This window comes from Condylura cristata, unplaced genomic scaffold, assembly GCF_000260355.1.
Source record: "Condylura cristata isolate star-nosed mole 26May11 unplaced genomic scaffold, ConCri1.0 scaffold00029, whole genome shotgun sequence".
NCBI classification, from domain to species: domain Eukaryota; kingdom Metazoa; phylum Chordata; class Mammalia; order Eulipotyphla; family Talpidae; genus Condylura; species Condylura cristata.
Genome location: NW_004567130.1, coordinates 3,522,749 through 3,544,466, shown reverse-complemented (window position 1 = coordinate 3,544,466; position 21,718 = coordinate 3,522,749). Strand labels below are relative to the sequence as shown.

Here is a 21,718-nt window from a genome sequence, read left to right as displayed (position 1 = left end):
GCAAGGCAGCTGTGGTGGTTCCCCTGGAGGCAGGACAAGTGCTCAGAACCCGAGAGGGGAGCTTGTGAGGAGCACGGAGTCAAGTCACCGAGGGTCTCCCTAAGGAGGGGAGCACGGCGCCCATGGCAGGTGGAGCACCGGGCCGGGACAGTTTGCTTTAAGCAAAGACAGGTTTGATCACGATGGCTTCGGGCTGAGGTGGTGCCAGCTCCGCTGTGTGGCTCAGAAGCCCGCCAGAAGGCAGTGGCCGACCTGCGCTCTGACCTTGAAGACCGGGCCTGCAGCGCACAGTTCGCACGTGGACCCGAAGAACTGAGATGAGCTTCTGGTCCTGCCCCATGGGCGGTGTCTGTGCGCTCCCTCCCTGCCTCCTCCCCGCCCCCTATCCCCTCTCCCTCCCTTCCTACCTTCTTTTCCTTTTTGTGAAGGGTGAGTCAGTTGAAGAAAGGGATTTGTCTTTTGTTCTATTCAGTTTTGTTGATTGTCAGCTAGTACTGGGAATTCCCATTGAATTTCAGCTGAAGACACAGAAGTTCACATACGTTAGTAAGACCATCGACTTGGTGGATCTTTGGCTGGTGAACCTGGGGCTGAGGTTGGTGCACCTGGGGTCACTCACAGGGGCTGAGGGGCTGCCTAGGCACTGTGGGCCAGCACACCGCCTCCCCAGCCTGGAGAAAATAGACTTTCTTTGCAGGCCGTGACCTCTATAGGGCTGGGTCAACAGGCATCCCACTCCACCCTACAGCCTCAGGAAAGCTTTTTGGAGCTGACTGGGAAGTGGAGGAGCATGTCCCAGGCAGGAGCTGGGGGCTCTGGTCTCTCGCAGCTCCATCCTTTCTGCAGTTCTTTTTGTCTGCCAAGTGCGCATGTGAATTTCTGGACCCAGGGTTCAGACCCTCCAGGAGGAGGATTCCTGCAGCCAGCTTTGGCTGAAAGCAGCGTTCTGTGCCATCTTAGACGTCCTCAAATGCTTTGTGTCAATGCCACTGGCACCCGTCAGGCTCTGCGCCCCCCCCAGGGCAGGAACAGAGCCAGGCCTCATTTCTGGGCTGCGGCAGGAGGGTCCGCGCCTTTGCAAATTCAGAAGCATTCCCTTTGAAGCGTCTGGGGTGGTACTGCTGCTCAGAGGCCAGGAAGTATTGGATGCGCAGTAAAATCGTGATGGTGCAGAGTTCACCACTGAGAGGCCGTGGAAATAGCTGTGCAGATGAAACAGTGGCCGTCAGGCATCGGACAGTGTGGGCCTGGCTCGTGGGCGCTGGATCTTGGGCACCATACCCGCTCTGTCACCAGCGCGGCCAATCTATTTATGAAAACAGCTGGAGGTGCACTGGCAATGCGATCAGCCTTTCGTCTGAATTCTCATAATGAGAAAATAATAAAAATGCGCATCTTTTTTAATGAAGTCAGTTTGACACTAATTTAGCAAGACTTCCAAATATTGAGGAGCTGCGTGGCACGGTGGGGCTGGCCATCTGCTGTGTGTAGCCCTGAAGAGCCCCAGGCGGCCTTGGGCCTTTCTGAAATGGTGACCTGTGTCAGACTGTCCATGTCCACAGTGTGAGTGCCATGGGACAGTCTTGGGTGTCAGGGCCCCGCGGCCCCGTACAACAGCGAGGTGGAGGGGCGCCGTGAGCTGCCACCACAGGACGCGCCTCCCTCACCCGCTGGAGCTGGGGCCATGTGGAGTTCTTGGCCCCAAGTGTTCGCCCCCCTCCACCACCCGATATTTCTGTGCTGTGATCTTGGGTTGATGCTGCAGCCACTCAGGGAAACAAATTATCTTACTGGTGATCAGCAAAGGCAGTGTAAGGAATCAACACTGCCTGTGTGTGTGTGTGTGTGTGTGTAGGAGTGCAGGTGTGCACATGTGTGAGCATAACGTGCACGTGCGGATGTTTGTATGGTGTGTGTGTGTGCATGCACGTGCGGGTGTTTGTATGGTGTGTGTGTGTGCATGCACGTGCGGGTGTTTGTATGGTGTGTACATGTGTGCACGTGTGGTGTTGTATGGTGCGTGTATGTGCACATACATGTGTAGGGGACGTTTGAGTGGGCTGTACATGTATTGCACACAGGTGCACATGTGTGTGTGCGCACACATGAGTATGTGCACCTCTGAGAAGAAATCCCAGGCGGGGCTGGTTGTCTTGTATGAATCCTGTTCAAGCTGTAGCCATGTCTCCCAAAGAAGACCTCGGTGAAACAAAAGCAAGGCACTTTCAGCCCTTAGACATCTAAGGATGCTTTTTAATTTTGGAAAATATCTTTCTTCAAGTGAACTTCTGAAGCATCCCACAGGATTCAGCTTCCTCCATTTTCTCACCATGGGCCCCTCCACGCCCTCCCCAACAGAGAGCCCATCTCTCAGAGTTCCAGCCTTCAGTCACCAGTCACACCTCACCTCCCGCCGTGCTCTGTCCTGACCCCACAGGCAGTCCACTGCAAGGCGTTGGCCATCAGATCCTCGCGTGAGGCTGGGGCTAGATCTTTGGCGCTAGCTGCCTTCCTGAGGCTCCAGGAAGGGCCGGGCAGCACACGCTCCCGCGGACGGGCTCAGTGTCGCGGGGTGTACGGGTGAGTCACAAACTCCCGGCTCGAGGAGGTGCGGTGCCGTGATGGGGTCTCTGCAGTTGGAAACACTAAATGCTCAGGACTCGTTAAGCGCCCCATGCCTCACTCTGCCGTCAGTGAGGCTGCCGCAGAGTAAGACATTATTGCCACGTAGACAGGCCTGCGGAGAGGAGACTCACAGAGCAGAGAGTCTGGTGATATAGGAACATTCCGTGAAAGGAAAATGTGGCTCTGGGATTGACAAGGCTCAGAAGAGACTCTGGAGGCTCGGGAAGCCACTTTGCAGAAGATTCTGAGCTTGTTAGGAAATAATACGGTGGCTGGAGATTGACCTTTCGCTTTATGCTCCTGAAGGATGTGGGCTTTGAGCCTGCCTGGGGCTGGAGTAGTATCCCGCCCCTCCCTCCACCCAGTGTGTCTGAGGACACTCTGAGTGGCAGGCCCAGGCCCAGTCTGGCTCATTTAAGAAGGGTTAATTGCAAGGTGCGTTGGATGTCTGAGGCTGGAGAGTCACAGAGTGGGGAACCTGGGGTTGGCGTGTGCCAGCATGTGGGGTCCTGGTGTCCCTGCATCGCCAGTGCCCAGCCTGTCCCCACCGCCACAGGACCCTCGCCAGCAGTGCCTCTGTTCTTACTCAGAGACACAGCACTCTCCAGAATCTACCACCTCTAGGGGCTTCAGGAGGAGCTCCAGAAACTCCCCTCTTCTTGCTGTCTGTGCCAGAGGGGGCACCCATGACTTCAGTAAGGAGAGCGGCCCCAGGCCTTCTTCTGCTGAGGGCCCATGGACGAGTGCTTCCCTCCAAGAGATGGGGTGCTGCCAGGAAGAGGAAGGGCCTGGGAGCCACCCCCACCTGTGCACATGACACCCCCTCCCCTCGGCACCCAGCTGGGTGGGTGCAATTGTAACAGGGAGGTCCCTAGGAAAAAGGGAAGTTCCAGGTTCCCTGCCCCACCCCGAAGGAGGGTGGAGCTGAGCAGAGAAAAAGGAGAGAAGAGAAGGGAGAAGAGGAGACAATGAAGCAGGGTGGAGAGCCAGGAGACCTGAGGAAGCCACATGGAGCAGCGAGCATGTGATGAAGAAACCGGGCTTGTTTCTTGACACTGGACTGGTTAAGGCAGATGTGGGTGAGACACCTGTAGGGAGGTGACTGTGGCAGTGTTTATATTGATTTTGATTTTGCTCTTTTCCTCCCAGATTTGTCTGGTCATTTCTGACCCTTTTCCACGGGTCCCGGCCAGAAGGTGCTTTAGTCTTGTGGCAACTTTCAGGCCTCGCTTTGGGCCAATCCCTTTTGGGTGGACTTTTGCCCACGAGGGGATGGGTCACTTCAGTGTTTGATTTACAAGTTATATTCTTTGTGTTCCGTATTGTATATTCACTGCATTAAAGTCCCTTTTCATTGAAGTTTTATATGTGATGTCTTGTTGCGGCGGATGGCAGAACCCACTTAGAGCAGGCAAGATTTGGGGCTTCAGGGGTGTCCCTCTCCCCCTGTCCTGGAACAGATTTGCTGCCTGTAACACAATGGTTGGAATGGACAGGCGAGGGAGTGCAGAGGACAGGGGAGCCACGCCTTCTCTGGAAACTCACAACTTCAGAGTAGATCTAGATCCACAAAGGCTACTCCGTCGGGCCAGGGCCGGCTTCCGCCTGTGGTTGAGGTTGCCTGGTGCTCATGATGAGGCGTGTCCCTGCCGGTGCTGCTCAACCCCTGATTCCTCCAGAGGCTTTATCCTCACTTCCTCCGTGCCCTTCCTGGCACCCGCTGGCCCTCGCGGGGCTAAGCCCCTTCCTTGTCCTGGGTGGCCTGGGGAAGCATCTAGGGTAGGGTGTCCCTCAGCTGGCATTTGTCCAGTGCTTCCCTGGGAGGGCGGGAGAGAGAGCAGTGCTGGCCTGTGTCTGCTGTGTCCTGTCAGGTGCCTGCTCCCTCCTGGCCTCTCTGTCACCGTTGGACTTCAGTGGTGCTGGTTCCTGGGTCTCCCGCGAGGCTGAACCCCTGCTCCTTCCACCGTGTTCTATGGGGGTGCTCTTTACACGCAGAGAGCACTGTGACAGTTGATTTTTTCCTTGAAAACCCCCTAAACTGCACCAAGCGTGCCTGCTGCATCCCCGGAGGCTCCACGGGCAGACCGTGGTGTGCTGGCAGCTGCCGGCCCAGAATTTGGTGCCAGTGTGAGCTGCCCACTCCCTGGTGTCGGGGCTCAGCAGAGTCCCTGTGTTCTTAAATGCCCCGCCTGGTGGAGCCCGTGGTGGGGTCCCTGGCTGACTCCCAGTGGCGGCTCCCATGTGATTCTCATGAGAGCCCAGAGTTGGTGCCTCCCTGAGCGGGATGTGCAGTGGGATGTACAGGGGTGGACAGTGGGCAGAGCAGGGTGTGTTTGCAGCACCCAGCAGACAGCGGTGTCATCGCCTCCTGCTGCCCAACACAAGTGTGGACACTCACGCATACTACTTTCTTGCATTTCATGGACTTCCCACGTTGCCGCCCTGGGGTCTCCAACTCAGAGGCTCCTCTGTTAGCCAGTGGCTGCTATTCCTGTCCAGCATCCAGTTTTTGATCTGGACTAATGGCTTTGTGCGTGTGCTGGGAGCAGGCTGACCTCTGGCCCCTCTTGGAAGGAGACAGGCCCCCTCCCTGCAGTGGCTGCCGAGCCCCCACTGTGCTGGAGATGCCGCCTGGGGAGTCTCCCCCTCGAGCTCCTGGCAGGGTTATTGGTTATAACTCTGATGGACTGGCAGGCTCTGGGGAGCTCCAGAGATTGATGGCTGACGGTGCCACGTAGCGAGGAGGAAATCCATATGCATTTGCATCCAGGGGAGCAAATCTGGACTTGAACCTGGACTCCTTGAGCCCCACACTCCCTCTCCCTGGTTTGGGGAGTGTTGCCGGTTCTGGGGTCTCTGTCCTTACTTCTCTTGCCCTGTGGCTACCAGCGCAGGGACAGTGGCTATAAACTTGGGTGGACAACCGGTGAGCCCCAGAGACCTCGGGGGTGCTCCGGACCCTCCGTAGGGAGTCTCAGAGACACAGCAAGGGCAAGCCATTTCCTTTCTCTCCCCGGCTCACAGCAAATGGACGACAACACTGGGCCCACTCCTGCCCCCACGTGACCTCAGCAGCAGCCAGGGGCACGAGCAGGAAGGGTTAGGAGGGCGGCTCCCTGCATCTTTTCCTTCCTTGGGGTTCAGAATGGGGCTGTCACAGGCCACCAGAGTGCCTGAGGGACGCATCTCCCCCTCAGGCCTGGCTTGCTCCAGGCAGGGTCTGCTACAGCCACACAGGCACCAGGGCAACACAACTTGCCTGTGGGGTCCCCTCCAGTGGCTTCTGGAGCCTCAGACTGAGCCTGTCACGGGCATTAGTTTTGGGGTGTGAAGACAAGCGGATTGCTTTGTAGCTAAAGCTCTATGTGGCTCCCTGCAACAGTGACAGCCAGTCTCTGAGCTTTATGCTCTGTGTCCTCGGTCCAACCTTCCTCTTCAGGTGTGTTCCTCCTCTCTGTCACCTGTGTGGAGCCTCAGTTGTGGTTTTCAACCAGACTGAAAGCTGCTGAAGGGGAAACCTCTGGCTTGTGTCCCCTTGGCCCTCACCCAGCTGGACACCCTCAGGTGTGAGAATTCCTGCAGTGAGGCAGGCAGGGGGCAGTGCTGGACATGCAGCCCTGACCATATCCTTCCTCCTCACTACTGACACCTGTGAATCGATGCCAAGGGGTCCAAAAATGCTCCTTCAAATCACTAGAATCGTCAGTGAACCTACCTGGTCTGGGATGGTTGCGAAACCCTCAGCCAGCCCAGAAGAGCCCAAAGAGGATAGCACCTGTTCCACTGAGAATAGAACCACAGCACCATGGAGCCAGAGAGCTTTGGAGGGGAAAGAAGTCAAGAGAACCTCTCAATGGACGATAGCCCCAAGAATATGTCCATTCAACACCCCGAAGCCTCTTCCGAAACCAACTCAACCACCATAATGGCCATTAACACCACTTTTGAAGCCCCCACACAGCCCACCACACAGTCCATCCAAACAACTGCCCAACCCACTTTTGCATCCTGCTTGGAGCCTCCCAAGGCCTGCTCCGACTTGGCGAATCATTCAGCAGAAGCCTTGCTGGGAGACTCTTTGGTGGATTTCTCTGTGAAGCTCTACCATGCCGTCTCGGAGCTGAAGAAGCCTGAGACCAACATAGCCTTTTCCCCGTTCAGTGTGGCCAGCCTCCTCACACACGTCCTGCTGGGGGCCGGGGACAAGACCAGGAGGAGCCTGGAGAGCCTCCTCTCCTACCCTGAGGGCTTCGCCTGCGTCCACGAGGCCCTGAAGGCCTTTAAGTCCAAAGGCTTCACCTCAGCCTCCCAGATCTTCCACAGCCCAGACCTGGCACTAAAGAGCACCTTCCTGAATGCCTCTCAGAGGCTGTACGCCAGCCACCCCCAGGTCCTCGGCAACAACAGCAGTGCCAGCGTGGAGCTCATCAACAGCTGGGTGTCAAAGAAGACCCACGGCAGGATCAGCCATCTGCTGGACAGCCTGCCCTCCGACACCCGCCTGGTCCTCCTCAATGCCATCCACCTGAGCACCAAGTGGAAGACAGTATTTAATCAGAAAAACAAAACAAAACAAAACAAAACAAAACACGATGGAGCCCTTTAACCTCAGGTCCTCTGTGATAAAAGTGCCCATGATGATGAGCAAGAAGTACCCTGTGGCGGGTTTCTCTGACCCGACTCTGAAGGCCAATATCAGGATGCCGCAGCTTTCCCACAACCTGAGCTTGGTGATCATGGTGCCCAGCACTTGAAATACCATCTGGAAGACTTGGAACAGGCTCTCAGCCCCACTGTCTTCAAGGCCGTCATGAAGAGGCTGGAGCTGTGCAAGTATCAGCCCACCCTCCTGATGATGCCCGCATCAAAGTGATGAGCAACCAGGACATGCTGCCCATTCTGGAGAAACTAGAATTCTTTGACTTTAGCTATGAACTTGACCTGTGTGGGATGACAGAGGACCCAGATCTTCAGGTCTCAGCGATGCAGCACCAGACCTTGCTGGAGCTGCTGGAGTCCGGAGTGGAGGCGGCTGCGGCCACCGCCGTCTCTGTGGCCTGAACTCTGCTGATCTTCGGGGTCCAGCAACCCTTCCTCTTCGTGCTCTGGGACCAAGAGTCCAAGTTCCCTGTCTTCATGGGGCAGGTGTATGACCCCAGGGGCTGACGAGCCAGCAGGGCGCATGGGGCCAGCCTGCACCCTTCACTCTTGGCTGTAGCCCACTGTCGCCTGCCTGGACGGGCCCCGAGCCATCTGCTGCCCAGGTCTCCGGGGTCCTGTCATCCGGGGTCTGGCAAAAGAACCTGTTTGTCCCTTCCCTGTGACCCTCCAAAGCACTTTTTACAGCTTTCTATGTTTCACACTCACCACACTACAAATAAAGCCTGGCAGATCGTGGCATCCTTTCAAAAAAAAAAAAAAAAAAGGCTGGTGGGAGGCCGGAGGAGCTGGGGGCTAAGCACGGTGAAGAGAGGAGAGCCAGAGGGGGCTGAACTCACCGCCTCTGCCCTCTGTGTCTCTACCCCACAGCCATGTGGGACAGAGGTGACATGTGGGCCATGGAGGGTGTCTGAGCCTGCGGATGGGCAGTGGCATGTCCCTTCCTCAGGCCCTTCTAGGCACTGGCCTAAGTGCTCCAAAGGCTGTGACACATTTGAGCCTCAGAAGGGCTGCCCAGGTCATCACCGCCATCACTTCCACATCCAGCACAGGAAGGGAGCGGTCAGGCCCTGGGCTGGGAGGCGCGGGGGCCGGCGCGCCCACCCCACAGTGGGAAGTTTGTGTTCCTAGCGCCAGGGCGGAGGAGCCCGGAGTCTCGGGGGCGAGTTACTGGAACAGCCTCTGTGTGCAGCACCTCGGGCCTAGCCTGGGTGTGGTAGCGGGGGAGGCTGAGGCTGGCCAGCACCGGCCAGAGGGCCGGTGGTATCTCAGTGGGGCAAGATGCCCTTGGGGCCAGTGCCTCTGAGAGGGCGGCTGGCTCCATCTTTGCCCACGTCAGGGTGGGAGAGGGCCCACCTATTCCGTACAGCAAGGCGCTGGCTCGGGACCCCACACTAGCTGCGGTGGGAGGAGGGTGCTGGAGGTGGCTGGCCTGCTGGGGGCACAGAGGAGTGAGAGTTCTGGGTGCAAGCGAACCCCCAAGGCCCTTGGCAGGCCTGCGGCTCTGGCCAGCCATCCAGCAAACGGTCAGCTTGGACGTGTGTCCAGCATCAGGAAACGTAACCCCCCGCATGAGGTCAATTCACTTTAAAAGAGGCCGATGTTAATACAAGCTGCTTCTGACTTGAACTCCTGAGAGAAAATGAGAGGAGGGACGCGTTCAAAGCTGCTTAGGAGGCGTTTTCTTTAATGACTCGGGAAGACGTGCACTCAGCACATTCCTCGTGCCGCGCGGGCCCCGCCAGGTGTCAACCCCCACCCACCCCGAATCTGAAGGTATGGAAGTAAATTGATTTTTTGAAAAAGAGCAGAAATAACACCAGTTCTCACAAGGGGGTGCGGGCAGAGGTCTGCTGCAGCGGGAGGTGGGTGTTCCCACAGCCAGCTCAGCACATCTGCCTGCCCGCTTGCCTGGGCGTGAGGCTGTCTCTCTGGGGGCTCTTCCCGCCATGCCAGGGGCTCCACCCCTCTCGACTTGCACTGGCAGGGGGGTCGCTCACCCCATAGGACAAAGCAGGGCTGGGGACCCGGCGCCTTGGGGCTTGACCTTCCACTGCATCTCGGAAGGCTGGGCTCTGGGAGCTGCAGGTAAAGCGTCCCTCTCTTCTGGGAGGGCCCACGGGTGGCCCTGAGGCTCCTCGGGGCTGGGGAGCCAGCTTGCATTCCCATGGAGCCCCCAGACTCTCACTGACAGCCATCCTGGGTGCTGTGGACCTCAAGCCACCAAGAGGCACTGTCATAGGCCACCAGCTGCCCCACGCAGGTGGCTGCTCCTCATAGCTGAGGTTCCTCTGTGCTGCACACATCTGGGGCAGCATGAACCTGGGTGCTGGGGCCTTCGGGAATCTGCTCAGCGGGGGTGACCCTTCCTGAAGAGGAGGGGGGCAAGGGGTGCTGGGGTGCTCCATCCTGCACCCCAGCAGGGCTCCTGGGGTGTCCACCCCACTGACCGAGCTTCCCAGGAGTACGCTCACTCAGTTCTGGCTTCTGGGCAGGTGGTTGGGAGCCTGAAGGTGGGAGGTGCGGATTCAGGAAGATACTCTTCCCTCTCACCCCTCAGACTGCCACGCTCCTGCATAGGTGCTCCAGGCCTCCCCCCACCCTACCCCGGCAGCCCCTGGGGGCACTGGCCCCACAGAGGCCTCGCTGCTTGTCCTCTGCTGCAGGTGCAGGCCCCTGGGCAGCACCACCTTCCTCGGCTCTCTAAACAGCAGTGCCGGCTGCTCGGCTGCCCTGCCCCTGGCCTGGCCTGGCCAACTGGCCGGGTGAGAGGCTGTGGCTGGAAATGGAGTGTCTTTCCTGACCCCGCCCTGTGTGCCAGAGCAGAGACAGTCCTGGGTTTTGTCACCAGACCAGCCCCAGCTGGAAGCGGGGCCAGGAGGTCACAGCAATATGGAAATGGATTCAGCCAGAGGCTAAAAACTTCACAGACAGCCACATGCAGGCTGGGAGCGCAGGGTGCAGCAGTGTTTCCCATCCTCCGCTGAGCCTGTTCAGGGCAGAGCGTCCATGTCTATGTCCCCCTGTTCACTGTTTGGGCAGTTGACTAATAGATGGTGGTGAAACACCACCCAGGGATGCCTCTGTCAGCAACAGGAACCAGGACCTCCGATGGCCATGATGCTCTGAAGTCTCGGGTGACTTAGCAGGTGGGAGAAATGTAGAACTAACCCTCTGGCCATTCTTAGCTGCCTTGTGGTCACTCCCCCATGCTCCACAGACCCTTGTACCCCCTCACACTCCCACCCCCATACACACACCCTCCATCCCTCACCTCTGTACCTCCACCCCATGCACACACACCTCCATACCCCCACATACCCCATACCTCGCCCACGCACCCAAACTCACACACCTACCCCCGACACCACCCGCACCTGCAGTGCTGGGGGACCAGGCTTGGCAAAATAGGGCCAGGTCTGTCCACAGAACCCTCTCTGACCTCTTGTTCTCCCGCCATGATTCCCAGTTTTTGAAAACACAGCTGTGGACATACATTTTGTGAAGTGAAGTGTGTCGATGAACACCCTCTGTGTTACATCCATGCAGGCAGAGGCTGGGCCTGGCTAGAGCTGTCCACGCTGGGCTTGGTGAAAACAGAATGTGCCGCCACCCCATCCCGCCAACGAGCTGCTGAAGGGGAAAGGAGGGAGGAAGAAAGCTGAGAGACAAGAGGAATTGATCTTCGAAGAAAATATAAACCAGGAGAAAGAAAGACTCTTCTCTGGGGGTGCTAAGGTGGCCAAGCCTTTAAAAAAATTTGAATATGAATCTAACAAGTCAAGAGTTAAGAAAATTAATCAAAAATGGAGACAGGATACACCAACGAGAGAACTGAGGTTCTGAAGTCAGGATGGAGCGCAAAGCAGAAACCTTAATGCAAGCAACAGATTGGACCTTGTGGAAAGGGAATCGTGGCTGATAGAGGAACTTAAGAAAACTCTTGGTGAGAGTAAAGGAAAATGCAGTGGCTAAAAGAATTAGAAAACAGACATTAGCTACAAAGAAGGATGATCCAGTAGAAGGACAGTTACTGGCCCTGGAGCTGAGGACTCCACAAAATGAATCAAAATTATTCTCAAATAAATTTCTTTTCAAGATTAAGGCATAGACCTAAAGGGCATTCTGTGTTGCAGAAAAAGAATGAACAAAAATATCCCAAGGGGTATCCTAATTATGCAATTTCAATCATTAGGAAAACGATTCCATCCAGGAAGACCAGTCATCGCCCAGAGCTAAGAAACAGGTTGCCGGGATGGAAAGGTGAGGGGAGAGCCTGGAAGAGTCATTTCCCCCAGTGCAGCTGGGGAGTCGTGCAATTCCGATGACAACACCGACTGAGAGATGCGTGAGGAACTTGACGGGTTGATTTTTAAAATTTTATCAATATTAAAAGGCCAAGAATAGTAAGGTGCTAAAAAGAAGCATCTTTCACACAGATGGCTCATTAAAAACTCAGAGTGTTGGCAGGACTGGGGAGATAGTCATGGGCAGACGGAGCCCCATGAAGCCACGTGTGCACAGGCTTGCCCTGACGGAGCTGCAAGTGCAGGCTGAGAGCGGGGCGGGTGGCCGCAAGTGGCACCGGGACACGGATTAGCCAACAGGAAAAGGAGCCACTCCCTGCTCCCTGCTCCACACGCCGTGCTATGGACATCAGCTCTAGATCCATTAGGTATTGAACGGAAAAATAGATCAAGGGGGGAAGAAATCCATCAGGACGTCTTTATGAACTCTGGGAGGGTGGGATTTCTTAAACAAGATACTGAAATAAATACTAAGCACATGGAAAATGGACACATTGAGTCCAATGTTGAAATAAGTACTATTTTTAAGATCAAAAAGCATTTGGGAGAGTGTTTATAATACGTAAGGTCAACAGAGAATTAGGTTATACAATGTATAAAGAGTGGCCATAGTTCAGTGGGTCAAAGCATAATCAAATAGAAAAATGGGGAAAATATGAACATACATCAGAATAAAGGGAAGAGCAAATGAAAACCCAGAGTTAGACAAGGTGATATCAAGAGTCACCCAGCCTGGATCGGGGGCACCCACGTGAACTGTATGGAAAGCTGGTACCTGCACTCCAGGAAGCAGTGGGATCCCTGGGCCATCAGAGATGGGCCACTGGCCGACATTCCTGCTGCGAGGACCCAGAGACACTCTCCCACCTGTCCTGTAGGAGGTGAAGCCAGCCCTCATGGTGGCAGTGGCTGGAGCTCTAGAACACTGGACACAGCTGTGGGGAGGGCAGTGGGCAGGAGTTTGGCCATCCTGTACAGGGGAGCTGAACACTCATGTGGCGACTTGGTTACAGTCAGAACAGTGGTGCGGACAGTCTCTGAGGTGTAGTATTGACTTTAAGGAAAAGTTGCCGAAAAGGACATTTATGCAGATATTAAAATGTGCTTCAAGTGGACAGCATGCTGCAGGGCAGTGGACACATGCATTCACCAGGTCACTGACCACAGAAAGGAGGTGAGGGCATAACTGGGGATGAGGCTATGATGAGGGCATCATGCAGGGACAGCAAAGACACTGACTTGGTCCATAGGTACTGTGGACTTGGGGTGTTCATTATTGCCTCTTAAAATTTCCATGAATGCTTTATATACATGTGTGCGTGCGTGTGTGTGAAGGAGACAAGTCAGATTTGAAATGTTTTGCAAGGAGAAAGCAAGTCACTTGTCACTTAACAGGGAGACATTCGGGCTGACTGCAGGCATCTCCACAGTAACGCTGGCTCGGCCCCAGCACTGGAGATGATAGACTGTGTACAAATCACCCCACTGCTTGCTCAAGGGAGAATGGCTGTTTGACATTCTCCTAAGGCTAGTCATGCCATAGCCATAGTCTCAGAGGAGAGCCCCAGAGCCCAAGGTGAAAAAGTTGAAGTATAAAAGTGCGGTGGAATAGGTGCATGGAAAGGTAGGTGACCAGAGAGGTGGGTGATGGGTAGGTAGGTATGTAGGTAGGTAGACGACAGCTAGGTAGGTGACTGATAGATCAGGTAGGTAATGCAACAGGTAAAACGTAGACACGCTGATAGGCTCCCATGCATGATAGACAGAGATGGCAGACACGAGGCAGGCCCTGAGATGCAGACTCGGGGGTCAGGGGTGCCCCAGGGATGAGTTTGCACAGGAGGGCATGCCTTTACCAAACTCAGCGGGCGTCGTCAACGACCGGCCCCAGTAGACGCCCTCTCCTCTGCTCTCCATCACCTTGCTTTAATTTGTTTTTTAATAAACTTTCATTGCATGGAGTTCAGCGGTTACATACTTGTGTTTGGGCCATGTTGACCTCCCCTGTCCCCCTGAGCTGCCTCCTTCCTTTCAGGAGCATCCTCAGAACTGCGGCCCCATGTCTGACCCAAAGCCGACCCTGCGTGTCTCTGCTGATGGAGTATTTCCATTACTCGGGGGCCGGAGGCCTATGCGCATGCAGGCACCACAAGGGCTCTGCAGACTGGCGGGCCTGGGTTGCTGCTGCTGGTGCGGGACCATGGTGGGCATGGGATACAGACTCGGCATCCGCTTCCCAGCCTGACCCTGGGCTAGGGGCCTCAGCCTCAGCACCACTGCATGGTAGATATAGCTCTAGGGTATGTGTGTGTGATGGATGACATGTGTGTGTATGATGGCATGTGTGTGATGGCATGTGTGTGTGATGGCATGTGTGTGTGATGAATGGCATGTGTGTGTGTGATACATGGTGTGTGTGTGTGATGGATGGTGTGTGTGTGTGTGAGATGGTGGATGATGCATGGTTTGCATGTGTGATGCATGGTGTACGTGTGTGATGGATGGATGGATGGATGGTGTGTGTGTGTGTGTGTGTGTGTGTATTTGATGCATGGTGTGTGGGCTGCTGTAATAATCGATGAGCAGCTCCCCTCACCTCCTCACAGGGCTACTCCTGCACCCCCTTCAAGGGTGACATGGACATGTGTGGGCTGGCCCTGGCTGAGACACTGTCCTCACCAGGCTTCCCTGCTGTGGTGATGCTGTGGCTCCCTGGCCCTTCCTATTGTACCTGCTCACAGGTTGCTGCTCCGGCCTCTCTGTGATTCACGCCCTGTCCCATGTGAGCTGGGCAGCTCTCCATGCTCATGGAAGGAAGGCCTCGTCTGGCCCTGGCGACCTGCGGGTAACTTGAGAGAAAGAAAAGACGCGGCTGAAGGGCCGGCCGCAAACAGCAGGCCGGGAGTCAGCGCCATGGCTTGGTCCTGCTCGCACCAGCCCTGGGGAGCCTCAGGCATCCGGTTCGGAGAGTTGAGTTTGGTCCTGAAGAGGAGCTTTTCCCAGCAAGAGTCACATGTGAACCGTCCCACTGCCGGGGCCTGTCAGGAAGGACGTCTGGACACAGCGCAGGTGGGGACAGATGTGCGATGATGTGCGTGCGTGAGCCTGCTCTGGGGCCTCCCTGGTGGTGCAACATTTAGGGTGTAGCACCACAAGCTGGCCGTGGCCGCCTCAGTGCGAGTTTGACCCCGCCCCAGAGGGGACCCACGTGGCGCACGCAGCATCTGGCCCGCTGCTCCCCTCAGCAGTGTCCTTTGTCAGTTGGCCTGTTCTGCTCCCCACTCTGTCTCTGATGATCCACTCATCGCCCCTGCACCTCTGGCCTGTACCCCAGTTCTGTATGCATGAATAAATAAGTTTTAGGAAAAAATTAGCATTAAAAAAAAGGCCACTCTCTGCCTGGGGACACCATGCGACAGGGTCCCTGCTGCCACTGAGCCTACGGCCCTCTCCAGACCCGCCCCTGCCTGGATCCACAGTGGGCCCCTGCTGTCCTTTTCTGTTGGTTTGAGGGCTATTCATCTCAACTTTGTTTTTCAAGCTCTTGGCTCCGTGAGAGCAGGGAAAACTCAGGGCCTGCCGCGTGCCCAGGCCCATCACCCGGAGGAGCCACTGACCCACAGGAGCTTCTGCTCTCCCGGGTCAAACCTGGCCTTTGGCTCATGTGGCGGGGAGCAAGGGCTGGCCTCAGGCTTTGCTGGAGAAGTGAGACGTGGCCGTCGACTTCATCAGACGGGCCCACTGCAGGCTGCCCCGTGGCCTGGTGCTGCTTCCTCCTGGAAGAGCTAAGGCGCTGGCCAGCAGCAGCTCTGGAGCCACGCGTCCTTGGGCCAGGCTTGCCCCTCAGGGTCCTTCAGGTGTGCGTCACCCAGGCCTGAGGAAAGAGGAGGCCATTTCCCCAAATTTCAAAGCTTTCCGTAATGGAAATTTCCAGATGTGTATGAGCATAGAGAGGACTCACAAGTCCTGGCCCTGTCTCCAGATCCAGGCTCCCTCCCTGCTGGGCCATATTGCCTCTCCTCAGTGTTTCCTCAGCATCGCCTCTGGGCCCTGGGCTGGTGGGGTGGCAACCGTGCTGTCATGCTTGGGGTCCCCATGAGTGGGACCCAAGAAGCCGTGTTGGGGGATGCTGTTCAGAGGCCACTGGGGTCAAAAGTAGAGGGGCGTGGTCTACAGAGGACTGGGGCTGTGGGGTGCAGGAGCTGCTCCATGTGCCACTCCTGCTGCTGAGAAGGTGTGGCCTCCACACACCTGCTTCAGACTCTGGCGCTGAACAGCCAGAGCTCATGCCCAAGCGCGTCGGCTGCCAGGCCTGGGCGTGAGGTTGCTGGAGCGCCACAGACATCCTGGTGTTGGAGTCCACTGAGTAGATGGTACAGGTGTCCCCGTGTCCTCCCCCTAGGCCTGACCTTCCCACTGGTGGCAGAAGCAGCCTGTGGCACAGCCTGTTCCCTGTGGCCTGTTGGTGTTGTGGCAAAGCCACCTCAGGTGTGGGTGCCGTAGGGGGGCTGCCTCAGCCAGTGCCCTTTCACCCCACACCACTGTGGGCTTGGTCCCCAGAGGTGACATATGAATGTGGCTGCCCCATGAATGTGCCTGCTCCTCTTCCCTGTTCTGTTGTCACCAGGAAGGGGCACTTGTGGCGGTGGTGTCTCCATCTCCACCGTCCCTTGCTGCCCTGGCCTGGCCCCCAATCCACTGTCCACTGCAGTTCACAGCTGCCTGGGAGATGCCCATAGAAAGCACCACTCCACCACACACAACACAGACACATACACAGACATGCACACAGAGACATAGACACAGACCCCTGTAACATACATACATATATACACACATACATACATACATACCACAGAAACACACTACAGGCACACACAGAGATACATACAGACACATGGGCATACACACAGAGACTCACAGAGGCACATGCACACAGAGGCACACAGGCACACATACAGAGATATCCAGACATGCACACACAGACACTCATGGAGCATGGACCCTGGTGGGGGTGGCCTCTGGAGCCCCTGTCGCTGAGGAGGCGCCATCAGGAAGCGAATGTCCGCTGAGTGTTTTGCTCTTCTGTTTGAGAAGGTGACGTCCCCGCCCACGATGGCCGTGAGGGCCCTGGCAGGCAGGTGGGAGCTGGCAGGGTTGTGTGGGTGATGGCAGGGCCCTCTCTCAGGCGCCCCCCACCCCGGCCTCGGAGACAGCTTGTGCCAGGGTTGGGGTGCCTCCTCTGGTTTACTCACTTTGAGGTTTTAATGACCAATCACATTGTTTTAACTAACTGACTATATCACAGTTTACACACCTGTTTATAAAGGTTAAAAAAAAAAAACATTTGTAAGGAAATGCAGACAACCAACAAGCATATGAAAAAATGTTCAACATCACTCGTAATAAGGGAGATGCAAATTAAAACCACAATGAGATACCACCTCACCCCAGTGAGAATGACACATCTGCAAACAACTAGCAACAACAAATGTTGTTGAGGATGTGGAGGAAAAGGAACTCTCCTGTGCTGCTGGTGGGAATGCAAACTAGTACAACCACTATGGAAAACTGTTTGGAGTTTCCTCAAACGGCTAAACATGGAGCTTCCCTACGACCCAGCAATCCCCTCCTAGGTATCTACCCAAAGGACACAAAAACACTGATTCAAAAAGATACCTGCACCCCCATGTTTATTGTTGCTTTATTCACAATTGGAAAGACATGGAAGCAGCCCAAATGCAAACAAAGTGGATGACTGGATTAAAAAGATGTTATTATATACACAATGGAACATTACTCAGCAATCAAAAGAAAAAGAAAGAAAGAAACACATGCCTTTTGCAGTGTGCACACATCAAAATGCACACTGCGGCCGCTCCCTGGTGGCGCAACAGGGTAAAGCACCGCATTATGAAGCCACTGCAGCTAGAGTTCCATCCCCAGCCAGGGAGCTGACTCACAGGGCACAGCAGACCTCTCCTGACCCGCCCACTGCTTCTCTCAGCAGTGTATTTCAGTACATCTGCCTGTTCTGCTCCCCACTCTGTCTCTGATGAATCCTTTCACCCACCACAGCTCTGGCCTGTATCCCAGTTCTGTAAGCATAAATAAATAAATCTTAAAAAAAAAAAAAGAATAAAAAAAGAAAGGACGCAGCAAACGAACATTCAGCCAGCGCCGAAAAGTCCTAGGTCATCGCAGCAGTGTTACAACACGGTCTGCTCGTGGCGGTTAGCCCCGCCCCTGCGTGGTTTACAGGCGTGCACATACATGTGACTGTAGGCAGACGGGCAGGTGCCCTCTAAGAACGCAGCTGGCAACGAAATGGGAGTTTACAGCGGCAGACTTGCGAGCGTGAGAGCGGATGCCCTGAAGATGGGTGGTGTGGGCGTGGGGACAGGGGCGCCTGTATCTTCTCAAGTCCTGGTACAGATCCAAAGTACCAGAACCTATGTTCTCTCAGGATAACCAGCCCGCAGAGCCACCCCAAGAAGACTAAGGGACTGACTGGTGCCCAGGAGGCCGGGAGCTAGAGCTGGGAGCCTACAGGGGGTGCCCCTCAGGCAGCATGCCCCCTCAGAGATCCTCAGCCTGCCCAGTGTCAGGAGGATACTGCTTGGTCTCAGTCATGAAGAACAAACAAGACAGTGAGAAATGTCCTTTGTAAGCAGATGCAAACCGTGCATATAAATTTACATTTCCAAGAACCACCCTGAGAGGCAACACATGCAGTAGACCAGAGAAATTAATTCTAATAATATGTTATGCATCCAATAAATCCAAACTATTGTCATGTCAGTTGATGATCAGTGTAGAGATCTGTGATGCCTTCTCTGTGTGCTGGATGCAAAGATCCAGTGTTTTCCCTCCAATATGGGTGGGTGTGCTCAAGACAGGCCTGGCCCAGGGCCATGGGGTCCCGATGAGCCGGGTCTGTGATGGCCTGGGCATCATGGTCACTAACAGGTGTGTGTGCTGTGAAGGAGCGAACAGGCGCACTAACCCACGGGTCCGCCATTGGTGTTGTGCAGTCAGGGATGCAAACGTGGGCTTCTTTTATTCTTTTAAAAAAGATTTATTTATTTATGCATACAAGAACTGGGGTACAAGCCAGAGGGATGTGTGTGTGTGTGTGTGTGTGTGTGTTTCTGTGTGTGTGAGAGAGAGAGAGAGGACTCACTAGAGACAGAGTGGGGAGCAGAACAGGCAGCTTGGTTAAAATTCACTGCTGAGGGGAGCAGCAGGGAGACAGGAGAGGTCTGCTGGGTCATGTGGGTCAGCTCCCGGGCCAGGGATCGAACCTGCACTGCAGTGACAGGCTACAGCTTCACAGAGGTGCTCTTTCAACCCTTGCGTCACCAGGGAGGTCCCTCACACGTGGCCTTGAGCTCCCCACTGGCAGCAGACAAAATGGTGCTGCAGCCCCTCCTTTAGAGACTGCGCGGTGACTCATCTCTCGCCTGGGATGCTGCTGCTCCCAGTCCCTGGCGTGGCCTCTCTCTAGTCCGGTATCCCTTGCGGAGCCGCAGGTTGCACCGACACTCTTGATAGCGCAATGGGACCCTCACGGAGATGTGAGCAAGTTGGGAGGGGACGGGGACTCGCTTTCCCACTGCGTCCATCCCCCAGTAAATCTGTCCCTTGTGGTCACTCTATTGTCCTCGTGTGCAAAAGCAGCCCTAGAAGACATAGCCTGGGTGCATCCAGGGCAGTGGGACTGTGACCAAGGCCTGGGGCCCTGGGCTGGCTGTGGGGGTGGGGCGGGCCATGGTGGGCGGGGCCAGCCATAGGGGGCGGGGCCGGCTGCAGTGGGTGGGACCAGAGGGCGGAGTGGGTGGTCTGCAGACCCCCCCAGATGGCTGTCAGAAAGTTGGAGGATTCCTGGGGACTCAACATAAGTAATATTATTTCATCCCAAGCCAGAGGCCATTTCCTGAGACGTTGCAAGCTCTTTTGGGCACAAGGAAAAACTCTCAGTGGTTGTCAAGGTGTGTGACTCTTGAAAAAAATTGAATCATCAAACTAAGACTTTCTAGAATGTTGTTGAGGTTCGATTGACAAATAAGCTGGGGTTTCTTTACACAATAAACAGACTTTGAGGCTGACTTTGGGACACTCGTTGGACAGGCCAACACTGGCGGTGCCTGGCATGGACATCTGCAGGCGGCGTGGGTGCCTGGGCTGGGAGCACCTGCTGGCCAGACACCACGTGTACAGCGGAGACAGAAAGTGGAGGCCCGCTCAGTGACCCACCGCAGTGCGGTGCCCCTCAGGGCAGGAGGGCCTGCAGGCGGGCACTGGGCATGGAGCTGAGGGCTGGGTGGGAGCCGGCCCGGGAGCAGGTTGTCAGAGGACCCAGGCAGCTAGGGCCAGGCAGCTGGAGCTCCCTGCTTGCCTGGGGTCCTGGGGAAGCCTAGCCACTGCTGCAGGTAGGCTCCTGGCCCCCGCTGTCTCCCCAAGGAGCAGGCCCACTTTGAGCTGCCCTGGCCGCCGTGTGGAACGATGTTTGCCGTAGGCAAGGACCCTTTGTCCTCGCTCGTCTGGGGCCTGATGAGTTGTTTTCAGGCAGCACAGAAAGCGGGACTTGGAGTGTTTTCCTTGGCTAGACACAGCGAACTAATGTGTTTGCTATTACAACTGTGCAAATAAGGTTGTAATGAAAGCTCTGTCTCTGACATCAGAGACCTCCTCAGCTCTGAGCTGCCGGGTTCATCTCTGAGGAGGGCGCCTGAGCCCTCGGGCCGCCTCCCCTCTGCCTGCCCCCAACCCGCACTCCAGACCACTGAGTTTTCCGCTTGGTTTGAGATGGATGGAGATGTAATAGGGCTCCCTGAGACAGGTTCAGTTTGTACTTGGAGAATTTTCGTGATATAACAGCTCAGTAAGCTCCAGAATGAGCTGCAATGAGACATTTACTCTGTTAAATCTGAAAATAGAATAATAGTCTCTTGAAACGCACTGCTGCAGGAATTGTTATTGTAAAAGAAGTGCATTTTGAGCTCCTCATCAGGGATGAGGGCAGCGAAAGCTGAGGCCAGAGTGCAGCCTACTTACCATAGCCTTCTCTTGCTGCAAAGGACCTGTTCCCTGCTGTCCTGGCAGGGCCAGGGGCCTGGAGGTGACAGACTGGAGGTCTCATCTGTGAGGGCCCCGCCAAGACTCCTGAGGGTAGGCGGTGACCACACCTGCCCTTTCCACCACTCCTTCACCACAGCCCCTGTGTGTGAGGCTTGGCTGTGCTGTTGGGGTGCTGTGGTCGGAGGAGGGGGGCACCTGGGGCTGACAGCTGGATCATGATAAAGAGCCACCCTGGGTGATGGGGTTTGGGGGGAGGGGAAGCGGCCTGGCCAGTGTGAGCTGAGGTGTAGAAGCTTCTTGAGCACTGCTTTTAGAGAAGTACAGTTTTATTGGAACACAGTGTGCTCTCTCTCGGTGCCATCTGGCTGCTCCCATCCCAGCATCCCCTTGGGGTGCACTGAACACACAGTGTCCCTCCAGCACCCCCAGGAGGCCCTTGATGAAGGGATGGAGGAGCCCTGGGGGAATAGGAGGTCAATTTAAAAGGCAGAGTCATAGGGCTTAAGACTTTGCTTGGGAAATTGATGCGTGTGAGAAGAGCTCCTGTTCCTGAGAACTGGGCATGGCAGCACCTCGCTGCGAGGGTACTTGATACATCGCCATTTTCTTTGATGGGCACTTTACAAATGCAACTTGCTGTCGTGGCTGTCACACCCAGTTGTCCAAGTTGTCCAAATCCTTACAAGAGCCTCGATTGTCAAAATAAAAATCAGAAACACCAGAGAAAAAATTCTTTCTGAGTCAGTTTCACATCAGCTGTGACCGGGGTCTCCCAGCTGCGCCCCCAGAGCCTTGTGCCTCAGGCTCAGGGGTGCTGGGGTCACAGGAGCTGGAGTAGCCCCTGGGGTCGGCAGCGGCTTGGCCTGTGCTGAGTCTCTGTCGAGGCTGTCTCTGCCACTAGCCATGTAGAAGGTGGTCTTCGGGGGCGTGGGTGTGCCTGGGAGCCCCCCAGTGGGATGTTCTGCAGTCTGGGCTGGGCACCCTCGCCCAGGGAGAGGTCATCAAGAGTAAGACTTGAGGAGCACTTGACAGTGGCCATGTGCGTG

At 55.7% G+C, this 21,718-nt stretch overlaps 2 protein-coding genes across 2 annotated transcripts in view; both read left to right on the top strand.

Moving 5' to 3' along the window:
- TMEM132D (transmembrane protein 132D) overlaps nt 1–21,718 on the top strand; it is a 312,508-nt gene that overhangs the window by 92,377 nt on the left and 198,413 nt on the right. The gene's annotated exons all lie outside the window — the stretch shown is intronic.
- LOC105854221 (plasma protease C1 inhibitor-like) lies at nt 6,487–7,914 on the top strand. The gene is given in 4 exon segments (XM_012731136.1): nt 6,487–7,198; nt 7,200–7,368; nt 7,371–7,484; nt 7,487–7,914. Coding segments are annotated over 4 exon segments (1,287 nt in total). The 5' UTR covers nt 6,487–6,499; the 3' UTR covers nt 7,792–7,914.